Source organism: Amblyomma mixtum, chromosome 5 (genome assembly GCF_055824585.1).
Source record: "Amblyomma mixtum isolate Tamu chromosome 5, ASM5582458v1, whole genome shotgun sequence".
Classification (NCBI taxonomy): domain Eukaryota; kingdom Metazoa; phylum Arthropoda; class Arachnida; order Ixodida; family Ixodidae; genus Amblyomma; species Amblyomma mixtum.
Genome location: NC_143016.1, coordinates 164,212,189 through 164,238,259, shown reverse-complemented (window position 1 = coordinate 164,238,259; position 26,071 = coordinate 164,212,189). Strand labels below are relative to the sequence as shown.

General features: G+C 48.0%; 1 protein-coding gene across 1 annotated transcript in view; it reads left to right on the top strand.

The window, feature by feature from the left end:
* Positions 1 to 26,071, top strand: part of LOC149344470 (tubulin monoglutamylase TTLL4-like) — a 64,773-nt gene that overhangs the window by 3,186 nt on the left and 35,516 nt on the right. The window contains exons 2-8 of the mRNA XM_089546290.1: positions 5,263 to 5,506; positions 7,050 to 7,120; positions 10,941 to 11,063; positions 12,108 to 12,218; positions 17,421 to 17,497; positions 18,146 to 18,337; positions 20,157 to 20,239. Coding sequence (XP_089402416.1) covers positions 5,265 to 5,506; positions 7,050 to 7,120; positions 10,941 to 11,063; positions 12,108 to 12,218; positions 17,421 to 17,497; positions 18,146 to 18,337; positions 20,157 to 20,239 — 899 coding nt within the window. The 5' untranslated portion in view covers positions 5,263 to 5,264. The remainder of the gene's footprint in view (positions 1 to 5,262; positions 5,507 to 7,049; positions 7,121 to 10,940; positions 11,064 to 12,107; positions 12,219 to 17,420; positions 17,498 to 18,145; positions 18,338 to 20,156; positions 20,240 to 26,071) is intronic.

Here is a 26,071-nt window from a genome sequence, read left to right as displayed (position 1 = left end):
AGGACATGAGTGGCTTGTGTAGATCTCCAGTTAACCTTGTCCTGCACTATCACCAGCCTGTTCCTTCTTTATTTAGTCCACGCACCTGGCTGTGTTGCTTACGGCTGCATTGGCCTTCCCTTGGAATCCACTGTTACCATGTCGGTTATCTGCTGTCAGTATTTGCATGCTTATTCCCTCCTCCTGAATTCAGCTAATATCCTCCACCTCCTCTGCGCTCTGATCTCATGAAGACGCAGTGGTGTTTTTATTGGCGACAGGTGCCTAAACAATAGGCAGCTCTGATTCCCCTTTGCATGACATTTGCGGCAGCTGATTCCTATGTTAATGACATCCTAGTCAAAATCAAGAGGAATAAATGGGCTTGGGCAGGGTATGTAATGTGAAGGCAAGATAACCGCTGGCCCATATGGCTAACGGAGTGGATTCCAAGAGAGGGCAAGCGTAGCAGAGGTGGCAGAAAGTTAGGTGGGCGGATGAGATTAAGAAGTTCGCGTGGATATGGTGGCCGTATCTGTCAAAGGACAGGGTTAACTTGGGAGACATGGGAGAGGTCTTTGCCCTGCAGTGGGCGTAGTCAGGCAGATGATGATGATGATGATTACTGTGTATTGATAAAAGTATGCCCCTGTTTGCGAGGAGCGGGCAGGAGAAAGAGAGATATTCTCAAGCGTGGAGCGCCTGAACTATCATATCAAAGTCTGGCTGCTTAGCCACCAGTCCAGTGCATGACAGAAGCTGCAATGTTGTATGCAGTGCTAATGTCCTCTGCACGTCATTGTTATGTTATAAGCTGCTGTAATGGTCAGTGAAAACGGAACAAAAAATGTTGCCAGTGTGTACGTGCATATGTTGCGCCCAGGTCTTAATTTGACTGCGGCTTGTTTTTGTTTGACTTTCCTACCGAGCCTTTGTTACTTTGCCAGTGGACGTCTGTTGAACAGAGAAGAAGACTTGTGCGAATGAGCGTACGTGTGTGTTCAGTGCACTTTGTATATGGAATGCTGACGGAAAGAAACCCACTTTCTAGGCATAATCTTGGATGAAGCTAAGTGAAGCACCTGGCCCATTAACTGCATTGTGCATAATTTATTAGACTAGGTCTTTGGTTTGTTTGAGCAAAGCTGTTTTAACTGAATAGCACTCGACGTTGGGACATTGCAATTTTGGCCTCAACATTGTGTCACCACACTTGTTCACATGTATGTAGGCATCCCCTACTGAAAAAAAAAAAGCATGTAAATGGTATGAAAAAACGACCGTCAATTTGATCAGTTAGGCCAAATCCGATTTTGGTGCGCTAGCGTTGTGTGGCCATTGTTGTGCATTGTTTATCGTTCACCTGCCACTACACACACACACACACACACTTGCCAGGTTGCTTACAAGCAGGTAAGCAGCCTACCAAAAGCAGGCTTCAGAAAAACTTAACATATAACAGCTAAATGTGGTGAATATCCACTAGTGCACTAATAGTCGTATTTGCAGAGCACGGTATGAAAGGAACTGGAGGCATGAACTCTTTACTCAACAACTGCAAAGCATGCAAAATTGCAGTGATAGCAACGAAAGAATAACAAACGCACTGCACGTACAGACAATAAATTCTGTCATGCATTGTAAAAATCCTTTGATTGAAAGCACATAGAATGCGTTGTAAATAAGTCCACTCAGTGCATAACTGTTCCAGACACACAACGAATGTGACAACTTAAGCAGTGCTCGTCAAGGCAAAGAAAGAAAAAAGAACGCAGAGCAAGCTCAGGATGGTAAACTCTTCCATGCATTGTAATAACTTCAACTGGAAGCAGATAGACTGCATTGCAAATAGGTCCATTCATTTAGAGCATGTGTAACCGTGCCAGCCATACGACAAATGTGACAACTTGAACAGTGCCCCTCCAAACCTAGATTGAAACTCTCAACCACGGCCGGTTGATTAGTAACGCTCAAGGTGTGGCCCGCTATGCTGAACACAAAACGGAGTCATGGGCCTGGTCCTCTTTGCACCTGCTGTGGTGCCACTGCTCGGGGACAACTGCTCGCAGAGAAACGCCTCGACACCTGCGTCGGTACGGCCGATGCTGACTGTTTGAGGGCGTAAATAATGCGTTTTCTAGTTCCTCATTAAAGCCTGCATTTTTAAGTCTCCATTGAAAGTGCCGATTATGTCTCAAATCTCCGCAGCAGGTGGAAATCCCCCTTGTAGTGTACGCCTGAATGCTGTCCATGACGGCTGCTTACTCATTGCACGGCCGGCCGAGCGACCCTGCCTCAAGATGCTGTGTAAATGCAGCTGAAGCTTTTAATCTACTTTATTCACTTCTGATGAACCCATGCGTTTTTCTCAGTTGTAGCGGATAAAAGGACGGTGAACGAGATGGACACACGCAGCGCTACACACAGCCTATGTATGTTCTCTGGTTTAAAATCTTTACATGAAGAACTTTTGTCAAGAGGCAGGGCACCGATGACATGACCGTACATGTCCTTTTGAGACGTGATGCCGCGTAGTTGAAACTGATACTCTATGCTGAGGAACCAGAGTTCTGAGTCCGAGGGCCAGAATTCGAGCAGCTTGGGCACGGAGCCGTGCTCAGGCAGAGGCGGCAGTGGGGACAACAGAAGCGACGAGGCTGTTGCCATTGCTTACAGCATGTATGGCAGGTGTCAAAAGGCAGACGGGGTTTGGAGCTCCGTGCCACGGTAGGCATAGGCTGATGCAGGCACAGGCCGGGAGTAGAGGCCAGGCAGCTCATTGGAGAAGGAACTTCACTTCACTTCACTTTAATACCTTAAAGACCCTCATTAGAGGGTATTACATAAGGGGTGGGGCACACAGAAATGAAAAACATATAACATATAGTAACATATAAGTTGTAAGTTATACAAATATAAGATTTTCACTCGGCAAGTACACGCGTGATTCCTTCGAGGAACAAAGATTGGCATGTGATAGCAGCAAGTTCTCGGGGAAGGCCGTTCCAGTCGTTCGCAGTCCGGGGGAAGAATGATGAAGAAAATGTAGTGGTGCGGGCGCGAGGTCGTGACACTTGCTGCGGATGGCCGGTGCGGAGGGATATGCGTGGTGGTGGTGCGCAGATGTAGGGTTCCTGTCGTAGCTCAGAGTAAAAAAACTTGTGAAACAAACAAACTAGCAATGTAGCGGCGATGAGCTAGGGTAGGTAGGCTGGACTGTGATTTGAGGGATGATATGCTGATATCAAAGGAATACGATGAATGAATGAATCTTGTTGCTCTGTTTTGGACTGCTTCAATTGAATTACAGAGATATGCTTGTTTCAGAGACCAGATGGGAGATGTGTATTCTAATTTTGATCTGACTAATGATTTGTATGCGAGGAGCTTGATATGCTGGGGTGCAGAGCGTAGGTGACGCTTTAAGAATCCTAGTGTTCTGTTAGTGGATGATATGATGTTTGAAATATGCGTATTCCATGTAAGATCATGACAAAGATGAACACCAAGGTATTTGTATGATTGGACAAGATCGAGAGGAACGTTAGATGTGCTGTATTGGAACAGAAGAGGGTAACAGCGACAATTGAACGACATACATTTGCATTTACTTGTGTTAAAGGGCCCGTGACCACCCTCTGGTCGAAAACACTCTCTACCTCTCTTGGAGCGAGCCTCCTCTCCTTCCGTTCCCTCCTCGAGATTTTTCTCTCCCGCTCCTCGTCGAGTAGGCTCGGCAAGGCAAAATCACCCCTTCCTTCTCCGATGTTAGCCGGAGGCGTGGTGTCTGTGGAGTGCATCACATGTCTACGTCATGGCCCCGCCTTCAATAGAATTCTTTTCTTGGTTTTTGCTACTGGGTCTATCCGAGGGGGGGGGGGGGCCACTGCGGGTTTCCTAACACCCTCTCTGTTTTTGCTCTTTGGGTCTCCTCGCGGTGTTTCGCCGCTAGACTTGTTAGCGAGCGCATCCTTTCATACATCTGTTTGTCATTCCCGGTTAGTTAGCCACCTTTTCATTTTTTTTTTTAGGCCTCCCCACCGTTTCACGAGTGGAGGGGCGTTGTGTTCGAAACACGCAGTGAAACGCCGACCCGGCAACCGCCCGTTTGCTTTTCTCTATGTGTGTTTGTGTCTTTTCTCCGCTCCAAAGCCCATGTCATTCATTGGAGTCAAGGCGTATGCAAGATGCACGAAGGATAAGCGGAGTGTGTGCGGAGCGGTCAAGTGGGCGAGCGAGGGAAAGGCTCTGCTGCACTAGTAATTAAAACCTTTTTTTGGGGGGCTTGCATAGAAGAAAAAAAAAAACTGAGAAGGGAGCGCGCACACAGAGTGTCTCGTGACGTGATCATGGCGGGGGGGCGAACCAGCTCACTCAGTTTTACTATTTTTTACTTTTTATGGCTAGGGTTCAAGGCTGTCGCCGTACGCTCCCTCCGCAGTTTTCTTGTTGTTGTTGTTGTTGCTTCATGCGGGTTTGTAGACATGTGCCAAAACAGAAGATCGCTGCGGAAAGTGGACGCGATGCCAAGGCTACGCCCAACCTTCTCCCGTCAGTCAGAACGATGCACCAATGGAATGGAGTGCCTTTAGCGAAAGTAACCCCCATGACGTCAAGGGGGTTCAGAGTAGTGGGGCGGGGACGTTTTTGTTGAAGGAAAGAATGTGCGGGTATGATTTGAATTTTTGCAGCTTTTCGGGGCGCGCATGGCTCTAATATTTTGCAGAGGTTATCTTCGATGCCTCATCTATGCAGTGGGCTTGTTTTTAAAAAATGTCTGGGCCCTGGTCAGTGGCCCCTTAAGGGTCATTAGCCATTCACTGCACCAGTCTTGCACATGAGTTAAATTATTTTGAAGGGATTGTTGGTTGAAGGCGTTAGTGACTGTTCTGTGTATAACACAATCATCAGCAAACATCCGAATACGGCAATCTAATTTCTCAGGTAGGTCGTTAATATAAATTAGAAGCAAGTACATCTCAGACACAAGCCGAAGGTGTCTGGTGTCCACAAATTTATTAAGAGGACTTGCTCAACCAGGAGGCAGCGGAGCTGCTGGCAAGTCGAGACGGTACACCGCTGACATTTCGTCGCATAGCCGCGGAATTCCGATCTGTGCACGCCAGTGGTGCGTGCTAGGGGATGTCGTCTTCTTCTGGAGCCGGGAACAACGCTGCATGCTGCAAGCCCCTATAAACCAACCACCCAACCTTTTTTCTGTTCCGTGAGCGTGTTTGTCGACGGACAGCGTGCACCAACCTGACCGCTAGTGGGCCCTTGCAGGGATGGGGTCGCGGGTGCAGCCGCCAGGGCGGGGCTCGTCGCTGTACCACATGCTGGAGGACAGCCAGGCGGCCATCTTCTGCTGCTGCTGTGAGGTGCCATCCCCCGGCTGCGCTCGGCGCACTGCCTCCTCCTCTCCCCCTCCTCCGACAGCGGCCGACGACGACAGCCCCGCCTCACCACCCTCCTCTCTCGGCTCCTCCCCCTCCTCCTCGCTGGACGCCATTGCTGTGCCAGCCATCACGTGAGAGCCCCTCTTGGCCACTGGGATTGGGGGGGAGGGGAGGTTGCCCTGAAATGTGCTGTTGTCCCACTCCTTTGTTTTCGCTCATCCCTGGGCGTCCTTTGTCACGCACATAGGCGTTAGGGTTGCACGTTGAATGTCATAGAAACTCGGCCTCAACCCTGTGGCAAGTCTATTTCCTTCCTGTGCCAAAGGAGCTGAGAGCAGATTCTCGCACGCGTCTTGTGAAAGAAGTGGGGGTGGGGGTAGTATACAGTAAGGCCTCGCATTATCTGCTGCGGAACGCTCGAGTTAACTGCTTCATCCAAGGCCTTCTTTGTAGCCAGGGAGAGCCTCAGAGACCGAGGAACTGGGCCAACAATGAAAGGCATTTGCACAGCCTTTTGAAGATGTTGCAGTTAAGACGCGGGTTCAATCCCGGCCGCAGCGGTTGAATTTCTTTGGAGGAGAAATTCTAGAGGCCCGTGTACTGTGCGATGTCAGTGCACAAAGAACCTCAGGTGGTCGAAATTTCCGGATCCCTTCACTACGGCGGCCCTCATAGCCTGAGTCGCTTTGGGACGTTAAACCCCATAAACCAAATTAAACCAAAGCTTCACAGGTGCGACGCAGCAGCGTTGCAGCCTTCAGAATATGAGCAACTCTTGGTAACGACGCATTTTTGGCACCCACGACTGCACGGAGGAAAGCAAGATTTGCGCCGGAACAGTGAGACTCCTAAAAAGAAAAAAAAAGACCAGTGGTGTGCCAGTCAGCGTCAAAACCGGCGTACAGCTGGCCATGGCTTACTGATGCGCAGCTGCTAGCTGATATTGTTGCGGGCTGGTAGCAAAGCTCAAGAAACCTATGCACCAGCGAGCGACTTTGATTGACATGGTGCTCCTTCGGCTTGCATCTGAGTTAATCAGTTGCAGGGATGAAATTTTCTTTTCATTCGGCGCCACTAGCCTGACATACTTGACATTGATTGTTGTTCTTTCGCGTGCCGGGAGTGTTGGAGCAAGCCAAAAAGTTTGAATTAAGAGAATTTAGGAGAATCCGCAGTCTGAATTAAGCAGCTTTAAAATGCATTGAAAATACAGCCAGTCTACCAAAATTTAGAAGTTTGTTTGAATTAGCGGAAAGTTTGAATTATCAGAGTTTCAATTATTGCGAGCCTACTTTACATGTGAGATGACGGGCATAGATAATGTACAGACTTCATGTTGCATTTACCCTAGTGGAGATCAGTGGTGCATCTTTTTACCGCTGTAGCTATATCTCCATAAATTATAGCATCGTGCCGAAACAACTATGGTAGTGCTCAATTTATTCATTTTGGGCGAATATTCACACAAGTTGCACATTATCTTGAAGTATTAGATTTGTGTTCGATTGGTTTCTATCACTATTCAATTTGGTTCATGGCTACACTATTCGTAATCGATACGGTTTTGAAAAAGTACTCTTCGTACACCCCTGATGTACCAGCATTCTGTCGTGCTCTGCGAGTAAGCACCATGTTGCTGAGTCAGGATTTTGTCTCGGTTTTCACATACTTCAGGTCACCTGACGAAAGCGGAGGTGGCACCGGTCACCTTTCACGCCCCGCCAAGAGGCCCCTCTCCGACATGGGTGAGTGGGTGCAGCTGCCTGTGGCTTGGGAACATCGGGTATCCTCTGCAGTGGTTCACACCTTCCAGCTTAGTTTCCAAACAGGAGCTAGGTCAGGGGCTAATGGAGTACCAAATTTAAAGTGTTGAATGCCGGCATGCATAGCACTGCATTCGCTCATTCACCGTGGCACAGGCGGGTAATGCAAGTTTTGGAAGGACATTTTGTTGGCTTCCCTATATTCTTATTCCTATACCTATATTCTTGCTTGGGCTTACGGGGCCTTGCACACAGGGGAGCGACCCTACTCTTTGAAAAAAAAGTATATTAATGATGTCACAGTTATGAAATCTTCAGGGAGCGTATATTTTTGTGCACTGATTCTAAGCACATCATTTAATTTCATGTAAAAGGAGTCCTTGTACACATATGCAACACGTTATGTAATTTTTTGGAGAGAACTTGCAAGAAATTTTGCTGCAAATTTTCTTAAATTCATGGATTATTTTTTTTGTGAGATCATGGAATGCAATAAGTGTAAAATTATCACCTTGCCTATTGCAGAACTGGACTTACAGGGTTTTTTAAGTAGCCACTTGTGCTGTTGAAATAGGGGACAATACGTTTTCCCCATTTAACCGCGGCCGACACAGTTCAAAACTGCCGACCTCGCCCAGGTATCGCGCTACCGCTGCCGAGGGTAGAACTCGCTTGTCCAATCAGAGCTAAGGAACTCAACAAATAGTCTCTCAAATGTTTGAGCAGTGTTGTGCCTATTGCACAACACTGCTCAAACACTGTTGTGCCTATAGTGGAAATCTCAGCTGTCATGCAGGCATTGCGGAATAAGGGTGTAGAAGAGTGCTATGTGAAAATATTGGAAGATATTTATAACGATTGCACAGCTACTATAGTTCTCCATAAAGTCAGCAATAAAATTCCAATACGGACAGGTGTCAGGCAGGGAGACACGATCTCGCCAATGCTCTTCACTGCCTGCTTACAGGAGGTATTCCGGGGACTGGAATGGGAACAGTTGGGGATAAGAGTTAATGGAGAATACCTGAGTAATTTGCGATTCGCTGATGACATTGCCCTGCTGAGCCACTCAGGACAAGAACTGCAAAGCATGATCAATCAGTTAGACAGGCAGAGCAGAACGGTGGGGCTAAGAATTAACATGCAGAAAACCAAAGTAATGTTCAACAGCCTAGCAAGGGAACAACAGTTCGCCATTGGTAGCGAGGTGCTGGAAGTAGTAAGAAAATATGTCTACTTAGGGCAGGTAGTGACAGCAGATCCGGATCATGAGAGGGAAATAACTAGAAGAATAAGAATGGGGTGGAGCGCATATGGCAGGTTCTCTCAGATCATGAATGGAAGCTTACCAATATCCCTGAAGAGAAAAGTATACAACAGCTGTATCCTACCGGTACTCACCTATGGGGCAGAAACGTGGAGGCTAACAAAGAGGGTTCAGCTTAAGTTAAGAACAACGCAGCGAGCTATGGAAAGGAAAATGATAGGTGTAACGTTAAGAGATCGAAAGCGGGCGGAGTGGGTGAGGGAACAAACGCGGGTTAATGACATCTTAGTTGAAATCAAGAGGAAGAAATGGGCTTGGGCAGGGCATGTAATGTGAAGGCAAGATAACGGCTGGTCCTTAAGGGTAACGGAGTGGATTCCAAGAGAAAGCAAACGTAGCAGGGGACGGCAGAAAGTTAGGTGGGCGGATGAGATTAAGAAGTTTGCGGGGATACAGTGGCGGCAACTGGCAAAGGACAGGGTTAATTGGAGAGACATGGGAGAGGCCTTTGCCCTGCAGTGGGTGTAATCAGGCTGATGATGATGATGATGTGCCTATTTTTTAAACAGTTGTCACAGTAATTGAAAAGGTAGTTCAGAATTGTGCTTTGAAAGTATAGTGAGCGTTTTATTCAGTGGTTAAATTGGACGAGAAAGTCCACATGAACACAGCACTACTTGGGCTTGATGTGAAGAGGTGCATTGCAGTGCTTGAACACTACGTCCATCTAGTTGGTCAAATCTCCTGCGGGCAGCGGCTGTAAACCAGTGCACTTTCCTTCCCACAGGTGGAGCCATCGGTCGCGGGGTTAGGGGGCGCTGAGGAACACATTTTGTAGCGCACACATTTCTGATTGGCTCAGATCGCTGCTGCCTTCACAGCGGCGCCTGCGACTTGAGATGGAGTGTAGTACAGTTGAACCTCGATATAACGAAGTCCTACTTGCAGCCGAAAATTTCGTTACATCGCGAATTTCGTTACGTCGAGGTTCCCATGTTTCAGCTGTCAAAATAAAGTATAACTGGTTCAGGAACACTGCTTGTTGATGGGAACTTGTAAATCACTTATTGAGGAAATACACAAGAAAATCGAGTAATAGTATCGCTAACAAAGGCACCAGATGTTTTTTTCTACATCAGGAGCATGAGTGATAGCAAACACCGCGACGGCATCATTTTTCTCCGTGTGCGCATAGCAAAAGAACGAGCGCAGCGCCTAGTACTGAAAGCCGCCACAAGATGTCGCTACTGGTATCATCATCATCAGCATTGAACATTTGCAGCCGGGGACGCATCAGAGAAAAATAAAGAAAAATGTTCGCATCGCTCACGCCGGCGCGGTGGGATTGTGCTCGCGGCACGGTTATACTCCGACGTAGCGCGAGCGCGCGTGCGCGCGCGGCACGGCGACGTCACGTCTGCGAAACAGCGGCGCCCGATCGCCAGCGTGTTCGGCGGCTACCGGCGCGCTCTGACGCGGAATGCAGCCGGCTGCATTTCGCGCGGGCCGCGCCGAGAGCGCGCCGAAGCCGCCCACCCAGAATGCACCGCGCGCGCCTCCCACGCCACGCCTCCCCTCTACCCCCTTCGCCACTCGCCTACGAGGACATCGCACGCAAAAAAAAAAACAACGAACGGACGCTGCAAGAAAATTCCGGTTTGCGCTTTCACGTTCAGAGTCTACAGCTCGCCAGTGGCGTCATGGCGCGGCGCGTCTTGAAACTTCCATGCCGCGGGCTTTGTATGCGCACGACAGATGGCGCGGCGGTACGTTCTCGCACACTGCCGGCAAAATTGGCGCGTAAAAGGGCAAATACAAACTGCGTTTCGTCTCGGCTAAACTTTTAGCTCTCATTCGATTGTCAAGGTAGCTCCTGGCACATGCATGCGATGCGCAAGGACTTCGTTACATCGAAAGCGCGGAGCAAAATTACTTCGTTAAATCGCGAAAAAAAATACATGGTTTTCAATAGGGAAGTGATTGGGAAATGAAAAAAATGCGTTACATCGCGAATTTCGTTACATTGAGGTTCGTTACATCGGGGTTCGACTGTATACTATAGTATAGTATTGTCACGTAGTGGTGACTGCAGTCCGGTGAACAGGAAAACAGCGAGAATGGCTCCTAAACGAAACTCTTTATTTGGGCTGACTTGCGCCCACAATGGACTGAATCACTCGGTGGCGTCTTAGCAACAAGTGTGCTCGGCGGTCGTTGAACAGAAAGCCTGCCGCTGTCGGCCGTGCTCTTTTTAAAGCTGACAGCGAACTTTATCTTTATCTTTATCTCAATAAAGATTGGAAAGTTACTAGAACACTCTGGAACTACGTAGAATCGGCTCCGCCTGGATGCGATCAATTGAGATAAATCTAAGCACGTCTTGCATCACAAACGAAGCAATAAAGCGGCGTGCCGGCAGCTTTGAAGAATGAACAAACAAACACTGAAAACATTCGTGGCAGTATAGTAGATGCTAGGCACAGTGATGGTGCGGAGAGAAGGAATGCTCTGTGTGTGCCATTTGTCTGTCGCCAGGAGCAGCTCAGCAGCAGCGAGAGGCTGCCGATGCCGAACGCAACCGCCTGTGCTCACCGTTCCGCCGCAGCTTGTTTCCAGGGGTGCCACCAACTCTCCAGTTCTACTGTGACGGACACCAGGGTGGGTTGCTGCACACATTTGCCCGTAGGCGGGCCTTTTGTGTTGTGGTTCTAGTGACGCTTCCTGTGTTGCTTGGGGCGCTTGCCGTGAAACCATCACGAGACGTGGGAGTCGGTGAAGCTGAGAGATGGTGAGCCAGTGTGGCGTGAATGCTCACGGAGAGGAGAGCAGAACAAAAGTGCTGCGTTCCAGTGAAAAAAACTGCAAAAGTGTACAGTTGCATGCAGAGCTTGCAAAAACATGCAACAACGTATCACTGAAATTGCACGCTTGTTTCTGCGTTGATTGCAACAAACGACCGCTAACGTGTTGTGTTGTTCCATTTAAGCTTGCATTCAGTCCCGTATGTATCAAATGACTGTCGAATAGTCAAAATTAAAATTGAATTTTGATGCAAAGTACATTGATACAAATTGATGCAAAGTACATTGACCCCGAGTAGCACTGAGGATGTTCTAGACATGCATTTTGCCCCTGGTACAGGCACCACAGCATGATGGCAAATCTATGGTTGTGAATGTGATCATAGGTTGAGTCTGAACAGAATGATGCACTGCGGTCATGGTTCTAATACGAGCAGCAAAACATCTTCGAACAGCCAGAGAGGCCGTATTCCTGGCCCATTTTTGAACTGCCGGTTTTAATTCCTATTCGAAACTACATAGGCTGGTGTCTCTTCTGCCAATAAAATGATTTATCACCCTATTTTACTCCAGGTTGTACCAGCTGGTCATTGTACCAGATAATCACACGTCTTGTCATGCAGATATGGTTCTGAAATTTGTGTTAACACACACAAACTCGTTAACAGGAGATGTGTAATCGTCACTCGGCTGTAGTTGGCAAAATTTTATCGAAAAATGATGATTTTGTTTGAAGGTCGCGCCCGGTCAAAATTGCTGGTAGATGATGTGGCCCTTACGCGAGTGTACATGGTGCCCATGCGCTCCTTGTTCCAGGTTACTACGGCTCGGTCCCTCTGTGTCGTTGAAGAAATTGGCTGCATGTTGTTTTTTTTTCTCTCTCTCTCTCTGTGGTGTGCAGTGCTTCCTCTGCCGGCGTCCATCCGCCGGCAGCTTCGGTGGAAAGTAACCAGCATTACACCCCTGCTCATCCGTCAGACTGTTGTGCGGTCCGGATTCCGGCTCACCCGTGGTGAGTGCGTCACCGGTTGTTTGGCAACCACCACTCTAAGCTTCTTTTTAAAGGGACACTGAGGAGAAATTGAAGTTGGCTTGTATCGACAGAATACCAGCTCCTGATTACAAAAACGCCACTCATACTGACAACAAAGCTCTTGTAACATAGAAAAGAGCAAGAACCAAAATACAGGTATCGCTGCCACAGGCCAAACTCGCAAGTACAAGCGTCATGACGTCATAGGACAAAGCAGTGTTGCTAGAACCGATGGTTCTAGGAACTCTAGGACCCGAGAAGCCACAAATCACTGAGGCGCAGCCAATGCATGTGCAAATCTCCTTGACGTTGCCAGATGGCGCCACGTGCCCGGGAGCTACGCGCGCGCCTGAAGCATCGGGATCAATCAGCGCCTGCTCGCCGGTGGCAGGCGGGCTCCCGGTATTCCGCTAGCGGTAACAAGGTACACGGTATGCTGAAGGTGCCTATTTGCGAGAACTTCGCTGACGACTTCGAGAACAAAATCCATCGTAACGCTGGCAAAATCCAGTGCAAACGTAAGCGAAGCGACTGTAGCGACGGCCGCAATAGCCGATAGACGCCTTCAACGTGCAGCCGGCGGTAGCTTCCTTTTCGGCTGCTGCTGGGCTGCTATGCTGGCGGCCAGAAATCACGGAGTCTGCGTCACGTCATGTGCACGTCATGTTTCACATCACTTAGTCCTGTGTCGTCATAAGAGAATCCCAAGTTTGAATCAGAGCGGCGGGAAAAACTTTTTCAACTTCGAATCCAAATTTCTTGGAAATAAATGCATCTTTCGCTGCCGGCCAAGTGGCAACAAAGCCATGAAATGCCGAACTATCGGATTTTGCTATAACAAAAATATTAATAGTGCTCTCCTCACTGTCCCTTTAAAGTGTTTTTTGCGTTTGCCATTGATCAATGTTTGGAGTAGTTCTACACTTGGCTCCTTTCTTTCATGCATGGTGGTTCTGTTTGCCGAGCTGGAATGCTGCTGTATTTAAGTTGTTCTGCCGTTGTCTTTGTGCTATATTACTTGGCTGCAACATCTGTCATGTGCCAGCATGCCCATGGGCAGACACAGTTTTGTGGGCCTTGTAATGGTTGTATTGATTCGTTCGCACACGCTCGGGGGAGCTGTGGTGTACGAGCAGAGAGTAACAGCAATCGCTCGGTTGCCATGGGAAGTTCTGATGGATGGCAGGCATTTGCTTAAGGGGGGACACTGGTCTTGAAAAGAAAATTTTATTAATTTAGTCATTGTTATGAAATTTTCAGGGCACATGTATTTTTGTGCGTTGATTGTAGATATGTCATTTAATTTCATGTAAAATAATTCCTTGATCACTTATGCACTTTTTATGCTAGTATTTTGCGGAGGGTTTTGGAGAAAATTTGCTGCAGGAAACTCGCTGAAATGTATGCCATTGGGTTCTCTTGACACCAAGGAATACAATAAGGGGAAAATTATCATCCTGGCTCTCATAGAACTTGAGTAATAGGGTACTGAAGCTGCCACTTCAGAAACAGGAATACACACTTTCCTTCTCATTTCTGAAGCGACAACTTCAAAACCCTGTAACTTAAGTTCTATGATTGGCAGGAAGACCATTTCACCCTTATTGTATTCCTTGGTGTCAAGAGAACCCAATGGCATACCGTATTTATTCGAATCTAGGCAGATACTTTTTAAAAAAAAAACGAGATGTAGAACTCTTATGTCGGCTTAGATTCGAGGATTTCGTTTCGAGGTTTCGTATTCGTAAAATACGAATAAATGTAGCACGCAGGTGGCGCCCCCACAAAATGCCAACGAAAGACAGCACTGTAGCCGTTGCTATCCGTAGCCGTTGCTATCCGTAGCCGATACTGATCAAAGCACACATGAGCACTGGCTGCCATTTTGGCCTTGTTCTGTTCTCGTGCGGTGGCGTGAGCACATTCGCAGCAGTGAAGTTTTCGTGCGTGGTTTTTATCACCAACACCATGGCACCAAACAGGCGGTGCCATTATAGTGCCGCCTTCAAGCGAAAAGTTATACTCGCTGCAGAGCAGTCGTCAAATCTTCAAGCCGGGCGGGACTTCGGCGGCTGATCCCGGGCTGGCGTTGCATATGTCTCCTCGCCCAAACGCCAGCCCGGGATCAGCCTGAGCGGGTTCCTGGCAATAAATGTCGTTTGCGTGCTGTACCTCTTGTTCGTAGTTGTTTTTTCGGCCGGCCTACAATCGAGGTAAGTTTTTTTTTTTTCTGTGGCCTTCAACTTTCGGGTCTCGGCTTAGAATCGTGGCCGGCCTAGATTCGAGTAAATACGGTACATTTCAGCGAGTTTCCCACAGCAATTTTTTTTCAAAACTCTCCTCAAAATACTAGCATAAAATGTGCATAAGTGCTCAAGGAATTGTTTATACATGAAATTAAATGACGTTATTAGAATCGGCACACAAAAATACATATTCCCTGAAGATTTCATGACTGTGACTTCATTAATTAAAATTTTTTTTAAGACCAGTGTCCCCCTTAAGAGGCCAGATGCTTGTTAGTGCTATGTGGTGCTGCTGTTGCGTTATTTGCTACAAAATGTTTTACAAACTTCTGGCCCTGTGCTACCAAATGTGAAGACTTGTTAATGGGGGTGTGTAAATATCAAATTTTTGGTTGCAAGGCGAATACAAATGATAAAAAAATGGTTGCGAATTGAATCTAGAATGCAGTAGAGTGTCGGTGACACGATCACATGTGATATGAATTTGAGGACAATGCAAATTTGTAAAATTTGCTGGCATTTTGTACAGTGGGCAAAATCCTCTTATTGTAATGATCAGAAGCGAGAGGATTGCTGGCTCCCGCATGCTTTCAGCGACAGCATGTTCATGGTATATCGTCGACCACATCATGGCAGAGCGCGTTAGGCGGTGTCATGATGCACCTCATTTTCCGACCAGAGGAGAGAGCATGCAGCGGTCACACCAATGGCTTGACGACTGTCGGCGTGTCAATTTTAATGTGAAAGCATTATGTGGCTCATGAGGCGGAAAATCCGGCACTGTCCTAACCAGGTGATCCGAAAACCCACGTGACCTGATGACATCGGTAGGGCCACATCATCAGTAAAGAAAGAAAAATACAATTTCCCCCAAAGTCGGCTTCTAACCCAGGCTGCCACTGCAATAGAGCAGTAAGACATCACTGCAGCCGAACACCCTGTGTGCACGCTTTCGCATTCACAGCATGTAGGTAGTCTTTAACTGCCCTTTGTAATTTTTAAGGCGAAAGCCTGTAATGCCTCATTGTTGTCGACAGAAGGTTGTCAGCAGAGGTATCATGCTTTTCGGTTCGTCGAAATGGTTATGACGTCGGAGTGCGCGGGTTCGAAGTAATGAGGTCATCCACGGATGCCTGACATCCCCTTTTGGAGCACACGACAAGCAATAAAATAGTTGTCGGCCACTCCGACAGAGGGCGTTAGGCGTCCGTGGGTGACCACATTATTTCGCCTTGCAGCACTTTAGAGAGCCAAGGTGCGCCCTGAATTTTTGTTGTGCAAGGCTGTGCGTGCACTTTTGTCGTATGCTGGCAGTCGATTTTGTGAGGAAAGAACAAGTTAACTGATAGGAGAAGTTCGAGATGTGCTCGTTTGGTAATGCTGCACTATTTTGCTTCGAGTTCAGAATAACAGGAAATTTTCCAAATTCAGTGTTTTTAGGACAGGGGGCATCAAACACTCCGACGACGTATCTTGGAGTACCGCTGAACTCTTATAGCAACCCCGAACCATACTGGAATGAACAGGTGGCAATGGCAAAGGAAAAGGCCAGTGGGTGGCAGGGGCGACCACTATCAATGTTCTCGCGCGCCACTGTGTGTAACCTGTTCCTCATCTTCAAGATATGGTATGTCATGAATGTGTTGAGCGCCTCGCAGATCAATATTCAAAGGATCCATCGGGCTTATTCTGTATTTATTTGGGCGTCGACATGGGAAAGAACTAGTCAAACAAACTTATTCTTGCCCATGAAGAGAGGAGGTCTCGGTCTTGTTCATTTATTTGTACGACAAATCGTGTCCCGCTTTGTTTCTTAGTGACCAGAACGATATTTTTCTTCGCACAGTTATGCAAGTTCGTTTATGTCGATTGCTACCAGGAGTTTTAGTATGTTTTGTTGAAAACATGCGTGGTACAGTGAGAGGTTATCTGCGTGAAGTTGTGCCTGCGTACAGAATGTTACAAGTGCGATTGTCAATGCAGTACCTCTCCAATGTCACTATAAAAAATCTGTATAAATTAATTGAATCAATGCTCCCTGTACCCATTTACCGATTGTCAAACTGCGGAGGCCCAGGAGCAGATGTGCTCAAAAGGGTTAAAAAATGCCAGTTTACCCATCTTTGAAAACTTTCTTCTTCAGACTTCATACCGGAACACTGTCGGTCAGAACATGGATGCATGATAAAGGACTCTTTGTCCCTTGGTCAACAGATTGTTTTCTATGTAAAAGACCTGAAACAATAGATGACGTGTTTTTAGATTGTTGGGATGCGTTTTTCTTCTGGGATGTGCTTCAAAGAACCTTAAAGAAAGATTTACCGCTACACCCGCATGGCATCAGGTTCTTACCGGTAGGAAAGCAGGACATCCCTTATGACACTATTATGCTCCTTGGCCTCCATATTTTATGGAAAACAAGGATACAATTCAACCATGCAGAAGTAGTTGTGAGATCTCCACGCGAGCATTTCATTGAAGGTGTCATACGTCTGAGGTAAGTGTATCAGGCGCTTCCTGATCAGCCAACTTGGTTGAATGTGTTGGATGACTTGGTTGAACTGAAAAAATTTTAACCTGCCATGTCAGTGCAGGTGTTGCTGACATGTTTTACTTCTTTGTATTCATTGTGGAAATGCAATAAAGAAAAAAAAAAACGCAGCCTGCGGTCCGCTGGGCCCAATAGTTTTAGCTTTGTTCCAGAAAAGCTTCACCTCTTCTCCCTGTTTCGCTCTGTGATAACCTATAGCAGGGGTTGTCAAACTGGGTTGCACGGAACCGCGAGCTGCTTTTATGGGTTCCGCTTTTTATGGGTTCCCCTACTTTTTATTATATGGATAAAGAAAGTTGCCTGCAAACAGCAATCTCTTTTGTCTTTCTGCTGCTTTAGCAGGAGTCATGTACAGTTCTTGTTTTCCCTCTTGATATTGTGCAGAGGGCCCCTACTGGAATGGCACCTGGGGCAAGCACATCAAGTGTTTCACCTTCGCTGAGATCAAGAGCTTCCAGAAGGTGGGTGCAGGCCTCTTCCTCTTCACTACCTGCTACTATGCCTTCTCTGCCATTGTCTGTCTCCATGTGTGTCTTTCGGGCTGTCTAATTCCTCGCGCAGTTATACCCTGAGCGTGAATGAACCAAGCAACCCACCAACATGTCCTACTTATGCCTTTGTTGACACAGAGTTGAGAACTAAGCAAGAAGCCCCGCCGCGGTGGCTCAGTGGTTACGGCACTCGGCTGCTGACCCGAAAGACGCAGGTTCGATCCTGGCCGCGGCGGCCGAATTTCTTTGGAGGAGAAATTCTAGAGGCCCGTGTACTGTGCGATGTCAGTGCACGTTGAAGAACCCCAGGTGGTCGAAATTATCCGGAGCCCTTCACTACGGTGTCCCTCATAGCCTGAGTCGCTTTCGGACGTTAAACCCCAATAAACCAAACCAAGAACTAAGCAAGTCAGTGTGCGCGGATGGCAGGTTTTCTTTGCCTGGTGATGCATCATTGGCTTTGTATGCCGTTGGAGTCAGTATTTCAGTTTACGAGCCGCTGTTGAACTCGACAGTGGTTAGCTGCCCCCACATGACCTTTCCTGTGCGCGTTGTCATTCGTTGGGTTGCCTTGCGTGGGGCCCATCGCAGAAGCGTGTTGGGGTACGATGTGCGCAGGTGAACCACTTCCCGGGCAGCTTCCACCTGGGGCGCAAGGACAAGCTGTGGCAGAACGTAGTGCGGTCGGGGCGCATCCGGGGCGAGCGGGGCCGGCCCTCTCTGCCGGACACCTTCCTGCTCCCCCAGGAGCTGCCGCTTCTGCGTGACGCCTGGCTCCGCGAGGAGGACCACTGCTGGATCATCAAGCCGGTCAGTCGGTCCCCTCTTCTGGCGTGCGTCAATACTGCGGGCACGCTGCCTCGCTGCTGCTGATGTTCAGCTCTCTAATTTTTTGGTTGACTCTGGACAGTTGTTCGGCGTCCCGTGAAGGATGCAGTGATGAAACGGATGAAATTATGGCCATGGTGGTGGTGGTGAAAAACATTTATCAGAAATGAAGTTTTTACAGAAAGGTGATTGGGGTAGGACCCTATTGGCCCTTTCCCCTTACAATACTGGGTGGAGCCCCTATTCCGGTGCCCCATTGGCAAGCAACGCCGCCCGCGTCCGTTGAACCAAGGCCTTTTGGCTCTTTAGGTCTTGACAGCCGAGCAGGGCCACCTCCCAGTCCTCTCTGGTGGGGTTGGGGGGCATAGATGGGTTTGATTGACACGCCGAAACCATGTGGAAGGTGTCAGCCACCTCCCCACAGAACTGGCATGCGCCATCAAAGGATGTATTGAAATGGCCATGCAAGCTGAGGGCTTGCCAGTTGCAGCATCATCTGCTCGGCTGTTCTGCTGATGTCACGCATCCGCCGAGAACAGCCAAGCAGATGACGTGTCAGCTGGCTCTGCACACGTGCTCTTAATCTTGTCCGTTTTGTCAGTGTGGTCTCTTTGTGGGATGCTGCAAGACCATCTGGTTGGCACTGCCATGATGATCTTGAAAAATTGGAGAACTGTACAGGACCCTCGATGCTTTCACTGCATTTTTTATCTCATCCTTTGCAAGATATGATGTGCCCAGGATTTTGTGCACAGGTTGGCCGCAGAAATGGTACCAAGTTGTTTTCCTTGCAATGCTGCATATGCACTTGAGCCCGCTCATAACGGTGGCAGATATAACGAACGCTTGCTAATGATGAATGAGTGCGATGTTACCGTTGAAATGTACATTAGGGCAGTGGCATCTTGTCTCAGAAACAACAAGCAAATTTGGCCACACCATTCTGGTATGGCGAATAAGGAGGCACCGTAACCTTCCCCACCGAATTTGAAGAACTGTCTTTTCCAGCAAGCGCAGACATCGAAGTCTCTCAGCCCCCGCGACACTGCTCGGCAAGAACATGTCAACCCAAAAAAGTAGGGGTGTGCGAATATCAAATTTTTCGAATACGAATCGAATACGAATAATTGGTTCCAAATATCGAATCGAATATCGAATAATCAAGGGCAGACGCATTTAACCACTACAAAACATTATTTGAGCACCCAAGAACATCACAGTTCAACTATGAGTGATGAAATGAACCCAAAAGATGTGTGTGGCTGCACAAAAAGCATCAAAGTCTCGAACATTAATCTTAGAGGAGTGGAAATATCAGAGAAGATGGCTAGTACTCAGAATTGGTTAAGGCTAGCTTGCCATAAGCAAAAAAGCGCGTTGCTGGGATGAACATAAAAGGTTGTCGTGAAGGAAAACTGGCTGCTCCACATGGTCAGGCAGAAGTAGTTAGTTCCCTTCTAGCTGAAGCGACTTCTCCAGCCACTAAAATGCCCTCTCAATTGGCTCTGGGCGCCGCCTTATTGTTGTGTCTCTGTCGATAGGACTTGCGGACCGAAATGAACGCCGGTGCTCGCAATAGAATATTCGGCTGGGTACGAATATTCGCTTCGGGTCCAATATTCGAAACAACACGAATACTTGGATTTCGAATCGAATACGAATAGTAAAAATATAATATTCGAATTCTATTCGAAAATTTCGAACATTCGCACACCCCTACAAAAAAGCAATAAAAAGCCGGCATTGAAACAGTAGGTAACCACTGTCCCAGCTCTGACGGGGTCCTTGCATGCGAACGCAGCCTGCATCGGCCAGGGGAGCGGGTGTGCACGTGGTCCACCGCTGGGACCAGATACCGAAGAAGCAGCCACTGGTGGTTCAGAGGTAGGTGCATCCGAGCCAGTGTGGCCACACTGCTCGGCAGACCACCGTACTGTGCTTGTCGATATTCTTTGTGTAGCATGCCGTGGTGATGGTTGCGCTCTTCTCCACACAGCTGACTTATATAATACGTGCGTGGCAGCCTTTTAGGGATGGGGAAAGGCATTGCACTGAAGGGTGTAAACGAGAATGGCATTTCATCAACAACTGGTGACATGGAGACGTTTTTATTGCAGACAGTTTGAGAGTGTTTAGTGCTCACTGTTCCATTTGCACTGTACCTTTCATGTTAGAATGTTCGAAAACCAAAGCATTTCTGAATGGCGCCGACCAGTTCATTATGCCCAGTCTCACGCTTCCTCTTAGCGTTCACTGCCCAGCATGTGCCATTTAAAAGCATGTGCAGTGTAGCCTTTGGATTGTGTGCTGCTCTCGGCTCCATCAGCGGGATATCTAATGCAGATTGTACAGCTGAAACACAATCGGTGAAAGGCAAAAATGCTAGCCACGTAAGGGAAAATAAAGGTGGACTCTGCTGTCACTTCCCGAGAGTGGTGTTTGCAGCAGAGAGGTGAAAATCAACTGGTCCACTATGCAGTCTGCATTGATCAAGATATCCTTATCCTCACTTGATGCTGACAGTGCTCACTATCCTGGTCGAATGCATTAAAAAGCACCGTTAGGCAATGTGCTGCTCTGCACTCAGGCATTGGCAAACAAAGTGCAGTACCGTGTGCTGCCTCGTCGTGTTGTGCCCTAATAATGTTGGTGACTGGGTGTGAATATGCCGGCAAAGTTAGGGAACGTGTAACCAGTCTAATGTGCACTGCATGAATGGAAATGCAGTTTCAGCCGTCAGCGTTGCAGATGACAGTGGGGGGTTAGGGACGGTTGCAAATTTGCAAAATTGCAATGAATGCTTCTTCCACCACATTTTTCATTTATTAGAGGCTGGGCAACACACACTCTAAAGACGAATAAGCATACAGTAAAAGCTCGTTAATTCGAACTTCATGGGGCTGGGAAAAACGTTCGAATTATCCGATGTTCGAATTATCGAATGGCCGCGAAAAAACCGACAAGAACCATTTGCATTACGGTGTATGTAGGGTATTTACTCGCGTAACGAACCCACTCACATAATGAACCCACCCACCCCCGATTTTTGCCTAAGAATCTGAAAAAAAAAAAGCGTCAGTCGTTAACGCTTCCCTCTGTTGGGCACTGTCACGGCCCACAACGCATTTCTTGGCGGCGCGCCAAGATGCTGTGCAGAGATAACATCACTTTTGACGTTAGCTCTACCAAGGGGGGAAGCGAACTTTGGCAGAGTGCCAGCGCTTGTTCGGTTGTGCAAGCCTCGTTTTCAGCCCGTCACGCCGCCGCCAGGCAGCCGCCAGCGCGGTCGCCAACCCGCTTCCGCTTCCCTCCGGTGCCGCAGGCCACCGCGCCAGTGATGGCGCCATTTAAGCTTTACCCACTCTTCCAAGGTTTTATCTAGTTCCATCTTCTGTCCCCGTTTAGGACATATGCAGCCTCTAACTATGCGGAGTAGGTGCTTTTTTTGGCCACATGCTGTGTGCCAAGCCGCCCAGGCGCGGTGGCGCGTAGTTCGAATTATCCGTAACGGAACCGACTCGCTTTCGAATTAACGGGCTTTTTTATACACAGATCTCTATGGAGCTTGGCCGGACCAAGTAGTGTAGTTCGAATTATCCGAAAATTCGAATTATCGAGTTTTGAATTAACGAGCTTCCACTGTATATGGGAGTAAAAAATGCTCTCGTTTTTAGGGGCAGTGTGCTCTGCCCAAGTTCTGGATTAGATTTCAGCTAAGTACCGTATTTACTCGCATAATAGGCGCAGCTCACTTTTTTTTCCCGAAAATCCGGCTCAAAGTTCGGGCTTCGCCTATTACGAGGGGTAAAATCATAGAGTTTCTTACTATTACCTAGAGGGACAGCTGGCGGCGCTGCACTTCAGCCACCATGGACGCTCAAAGCATCATGGGGCGGTGAGCTACTTGTTACGGAACAGTCGTAGTTTTTCAGGAACACGGAGTGGCACTACTAAGATGTTTTATTCCAAAAACGCTGTCCGTGTATGCGCAGACGACTTTCGCGCGAACGCAGTGTGCAAAAGCCATAGTAGTGAAAACGCGACGACACATGACGCCAATAAAAGGTTTTTACTAGCGGTGTGCGAATATCAAATTTTTCGAATACGAATCGAATACAAATACTTGGTTCCGAATATCGAATCGAATATCGAATAATCAAGGACAGACGCATTTAACCACTACAAAACATTATTTGAGCACCCAAGAACATCACAGTTCAACTATGAGTGATGAAATGAACACAAAAGATGTGTGTGGCTGCACAAAAAGTATCAAAGTCTCGAAGATTACTCTTAGAGGAGTGGAAATATCAGAGAAGATGGCTAGTACACAGAATTGGTTAAGTCTAGCTTGCCATAAGCAAAAAAGCGCGTTGCTGGGATGAACATAAAAGGTTGTCGTGAAGGAAAATAGGCTGCTCCACATGGTCAGGCAGAAGTAGTTAGTTCTCTTCTAGCTGAAGCGACTTCTCCAGCGACAAAAATGCCCTCTCACTTGGCTCTGGGCGCCGCCATATTGTTATGTCTCTGTCGATAGGACTTGCAAACCGAAATGAACGCCGGTGCTCGCAATAGAATATTCGGCTGGGTACGAATATTCGCGTCGGGTCGAATATTCGAAACAACACGATTACTTGGATTTCGAATCGAATACGAATACAGTTGAATCCCGCCACAACGAAATCGGCGGGGCGGACGAAAAATTTCGCTGTCGCGGAATTTCGTTGTCGAGAAATTACAGACGAGTCGGCTGATCCCGGGCTGGCGTTGCATATGTCTCCTCGCCCAACGCCGCCTCTCCTCCTCCTCTTCTCTCCTCGCCCAACGCCGCCTCTCCTCCTCTTCTCTTCTCGCTCAACGCCGCCTCTCCTCCTCCTCTTCTCTTCTCGCCCAACGCCGCCTCTCCTCCTCCTCTTCTCCGTTCCTTCTTTGACCACCTCCTCTACTTGCCTCCTCCCCCACATCGTTTCGAGAGCCGTCGGGCCTCATCGCATCTGCACCGCTGCGTGCTACCACGGCGCTCTCGCGGGCTTGCTGCCGCCGGCGGCGACATCCTAGGAATTCAGCAGAGCAGAGACGCGACGAGACCACGCTAAACGGTGCACACACAAAGGAAGAAATGGTGAAGCGGAGTGGGCTTCTTCCTGCACTCTCGCGTTTTCCTTTTTTTTTTTTTCTCCGACAGGACACGAAGCTCCGCCCACCGATGGCTCCGCCCACCGGTCCACACAGACTGCCTGAAACGCGCTCGGTGCCTAGCAGACGACGCGGCCGGAAACGCTAGCAGATGGCGTGCGCTGGCGCATTTTACACGCGCTTTCGAGGAGCCCCTCTTCGCTTGGAGGCCGCGAACGCTTACCAGCCAACACCGCTAGCAAGTGATCATGACGCGCTTTCGTGCTTGACAGGAAACCGCGAGCACCATGACAGCGAGCTACATCAATCGAAGAAGCCCAGCAAAGAGCCAATGAGCGGGGCGTGACGTCACTTCAAAAATCACGTGGGCATCTGGAGAAAAAAAAAAAAAAAAGCACACGAGGGTGTGCGCGAGGAGGATGTGCGATTGAGTGCGCGTACCCCCCCCCCCCCCCCCCCCCCCAACAGTCTGCGATGCAAAAAAATTAACGGCGGGAACGGGAAAGTCGCTCTTCAGCACTCAACTTCTGAAGAAAGACAAGACGGAGGGGCCACTCACCCGCGAAAATTTGCAAAAAAAATTCGTAGAAGCGAACACGTGCTCGCAAAGTACTTCGTTTTTGAGGAAATTTTAATACATTAAGTCCTATGGGGGTTTCACGGGGAATGCAAATAACTTCGTTGTGGCGAAAATTTCGTTGAAGCGGCGTTCGTTGTACCGGGATTCAACTGTAGTAAAAATATAATATTCGAATTATATTTGAAAATTTTGAATATTCGCACACCTCTAGTTTTTACTCTTCCGAAATGCCATTAAAAAACCTCTTAAAGTATCTAAGCAACAACATTTTTTTTGAAAACATATTTACTTTTAAAAGTGCGCCTATTAATTACGCAATATTAGTTTTTTTCGTGTTCATCACTTGGCCAATAGGAAAGCTAGTCATCACTTATTTTGGGCAAACTTTGCACTTAAATGCTTTTCTGCTCTTTTATTGCAATCATTAGACAAGATATTGAATGTTAGGACATTCGTAGTTATCCAACAGCTTTATTTTTCTATTATTTTTTGGCCAGAAGTTGTAGTTCTGCAGTCGGTAGCTCACCGCCCCATGATGCTTTGAGCGCCCATGGTGGCTGAAGTGGCCTCGAGGGGTCTCCATGAAAACTCCCATAGAGGGGTCGCCAGCTTTCCCTCTAGGTAATAGTAAGGAACTCTATGGGTAAAATTTCCAGAAATTTTTCGACTCGCAAAATTGAACACACCGCGTAAACGCACTCGTGTACGGGCCGCACCCCGTTTTCCCGAAGAAAATATTAAAAAAAAAAAATCCGTATAAGGGCCGCACCGAAACTTTCCACGACCCACACAGGAATAGCCTTGGGAATGCACGTGCCGAGACCTCCCCGATCGGCTCCGGCTGCACACAACGTGCGCTTTATTACGGAGGCCACACACGCGCACAGGAGCTTCCAGACGCCGTCCACGGAGGGCGCCCAAGGCCAAGGTCATCATCATCATCAACATTTTCCTCCGCGAGCTTTCGCTATCCATATCGCCATCAGCATCTCCAGCTCCAGTTTTTTTTGTTGCTTTCAAGTGCCGGGATCTGCGGTAGTGTGTTAGTTTATCGTGGTTTGTGGCTTTGCTGCCGAGCGTTGCTGTTTTAACTCGACGGGCAAGCACCTTAATAGCTGCACGGCTGGGAGTTTGCTCTCGAACACGGCAAGCGTGCGGCAGGTCGGAAATTCGACGTGGCCGAGAAGTGCGGCAGTTGCGACTGTGGCGTGCCTAAATTTTCGTACGCGACTCCAAGCGCCGAGGTTTGCGCATGCCTAAGTCTGGAACGTTTCCGGCTGGAGGTGAAGCTTTCCAAACAGACGTTTAAAGTGAGCATCCCTGAAAACTGTGTGCGGCTGTTCCACGCGATGTCGTCGTACGTGCTGTGGGTCCGCAGCAGCAGTAGTGAGGACTAGTAGTCAGTTCAGCAAAAACTTTGTTGAAATAAAGATTGGCGGGTGGGGTGTGGCGAGGCATCGGCTTGCAATCGTGTAAATACAGTATTGATCACAGTGCCAAGTTCGGGGTGCGCCTATTATGTGCGGAAATAAAAAAAATTTGATTTTTCGCGCCCAAACTAGAGGTGCGCCTATTATGCGAGTGTGCCTATTATGCGAGTAAATACGGTATATAGACTGCTTACTCTTGGCAATGGTGGTATGCTTACAACTAAAGAACAGTAACTTGATGCAGTTAGCAGTGGAAGGGGGCTTTAAGTGTCACAAGTGGTTTTGTGGTTAGGAAAAGCACCACTTACAGGGGCGCAGTATGCTGTTTGATACACTGAATTATCAGCAAAACTGGAGTCCGATATATCGAATGACTTTCCTATAGTACTTAAGATTTTCAAGGGAATAATCCGTATGTTTTGATGTATCTAATATTTTAAAATATTCGGGTTTATGCAGTAAGGTCTCAGAAGAACTAGTAGCACAAAAGGACAACGGCAACAGTGAAAGAGGACGACACGGTCATTCTTGTCTATTGTCCTTTTGTGCTGGTTCTTCTGAGGTCATGTC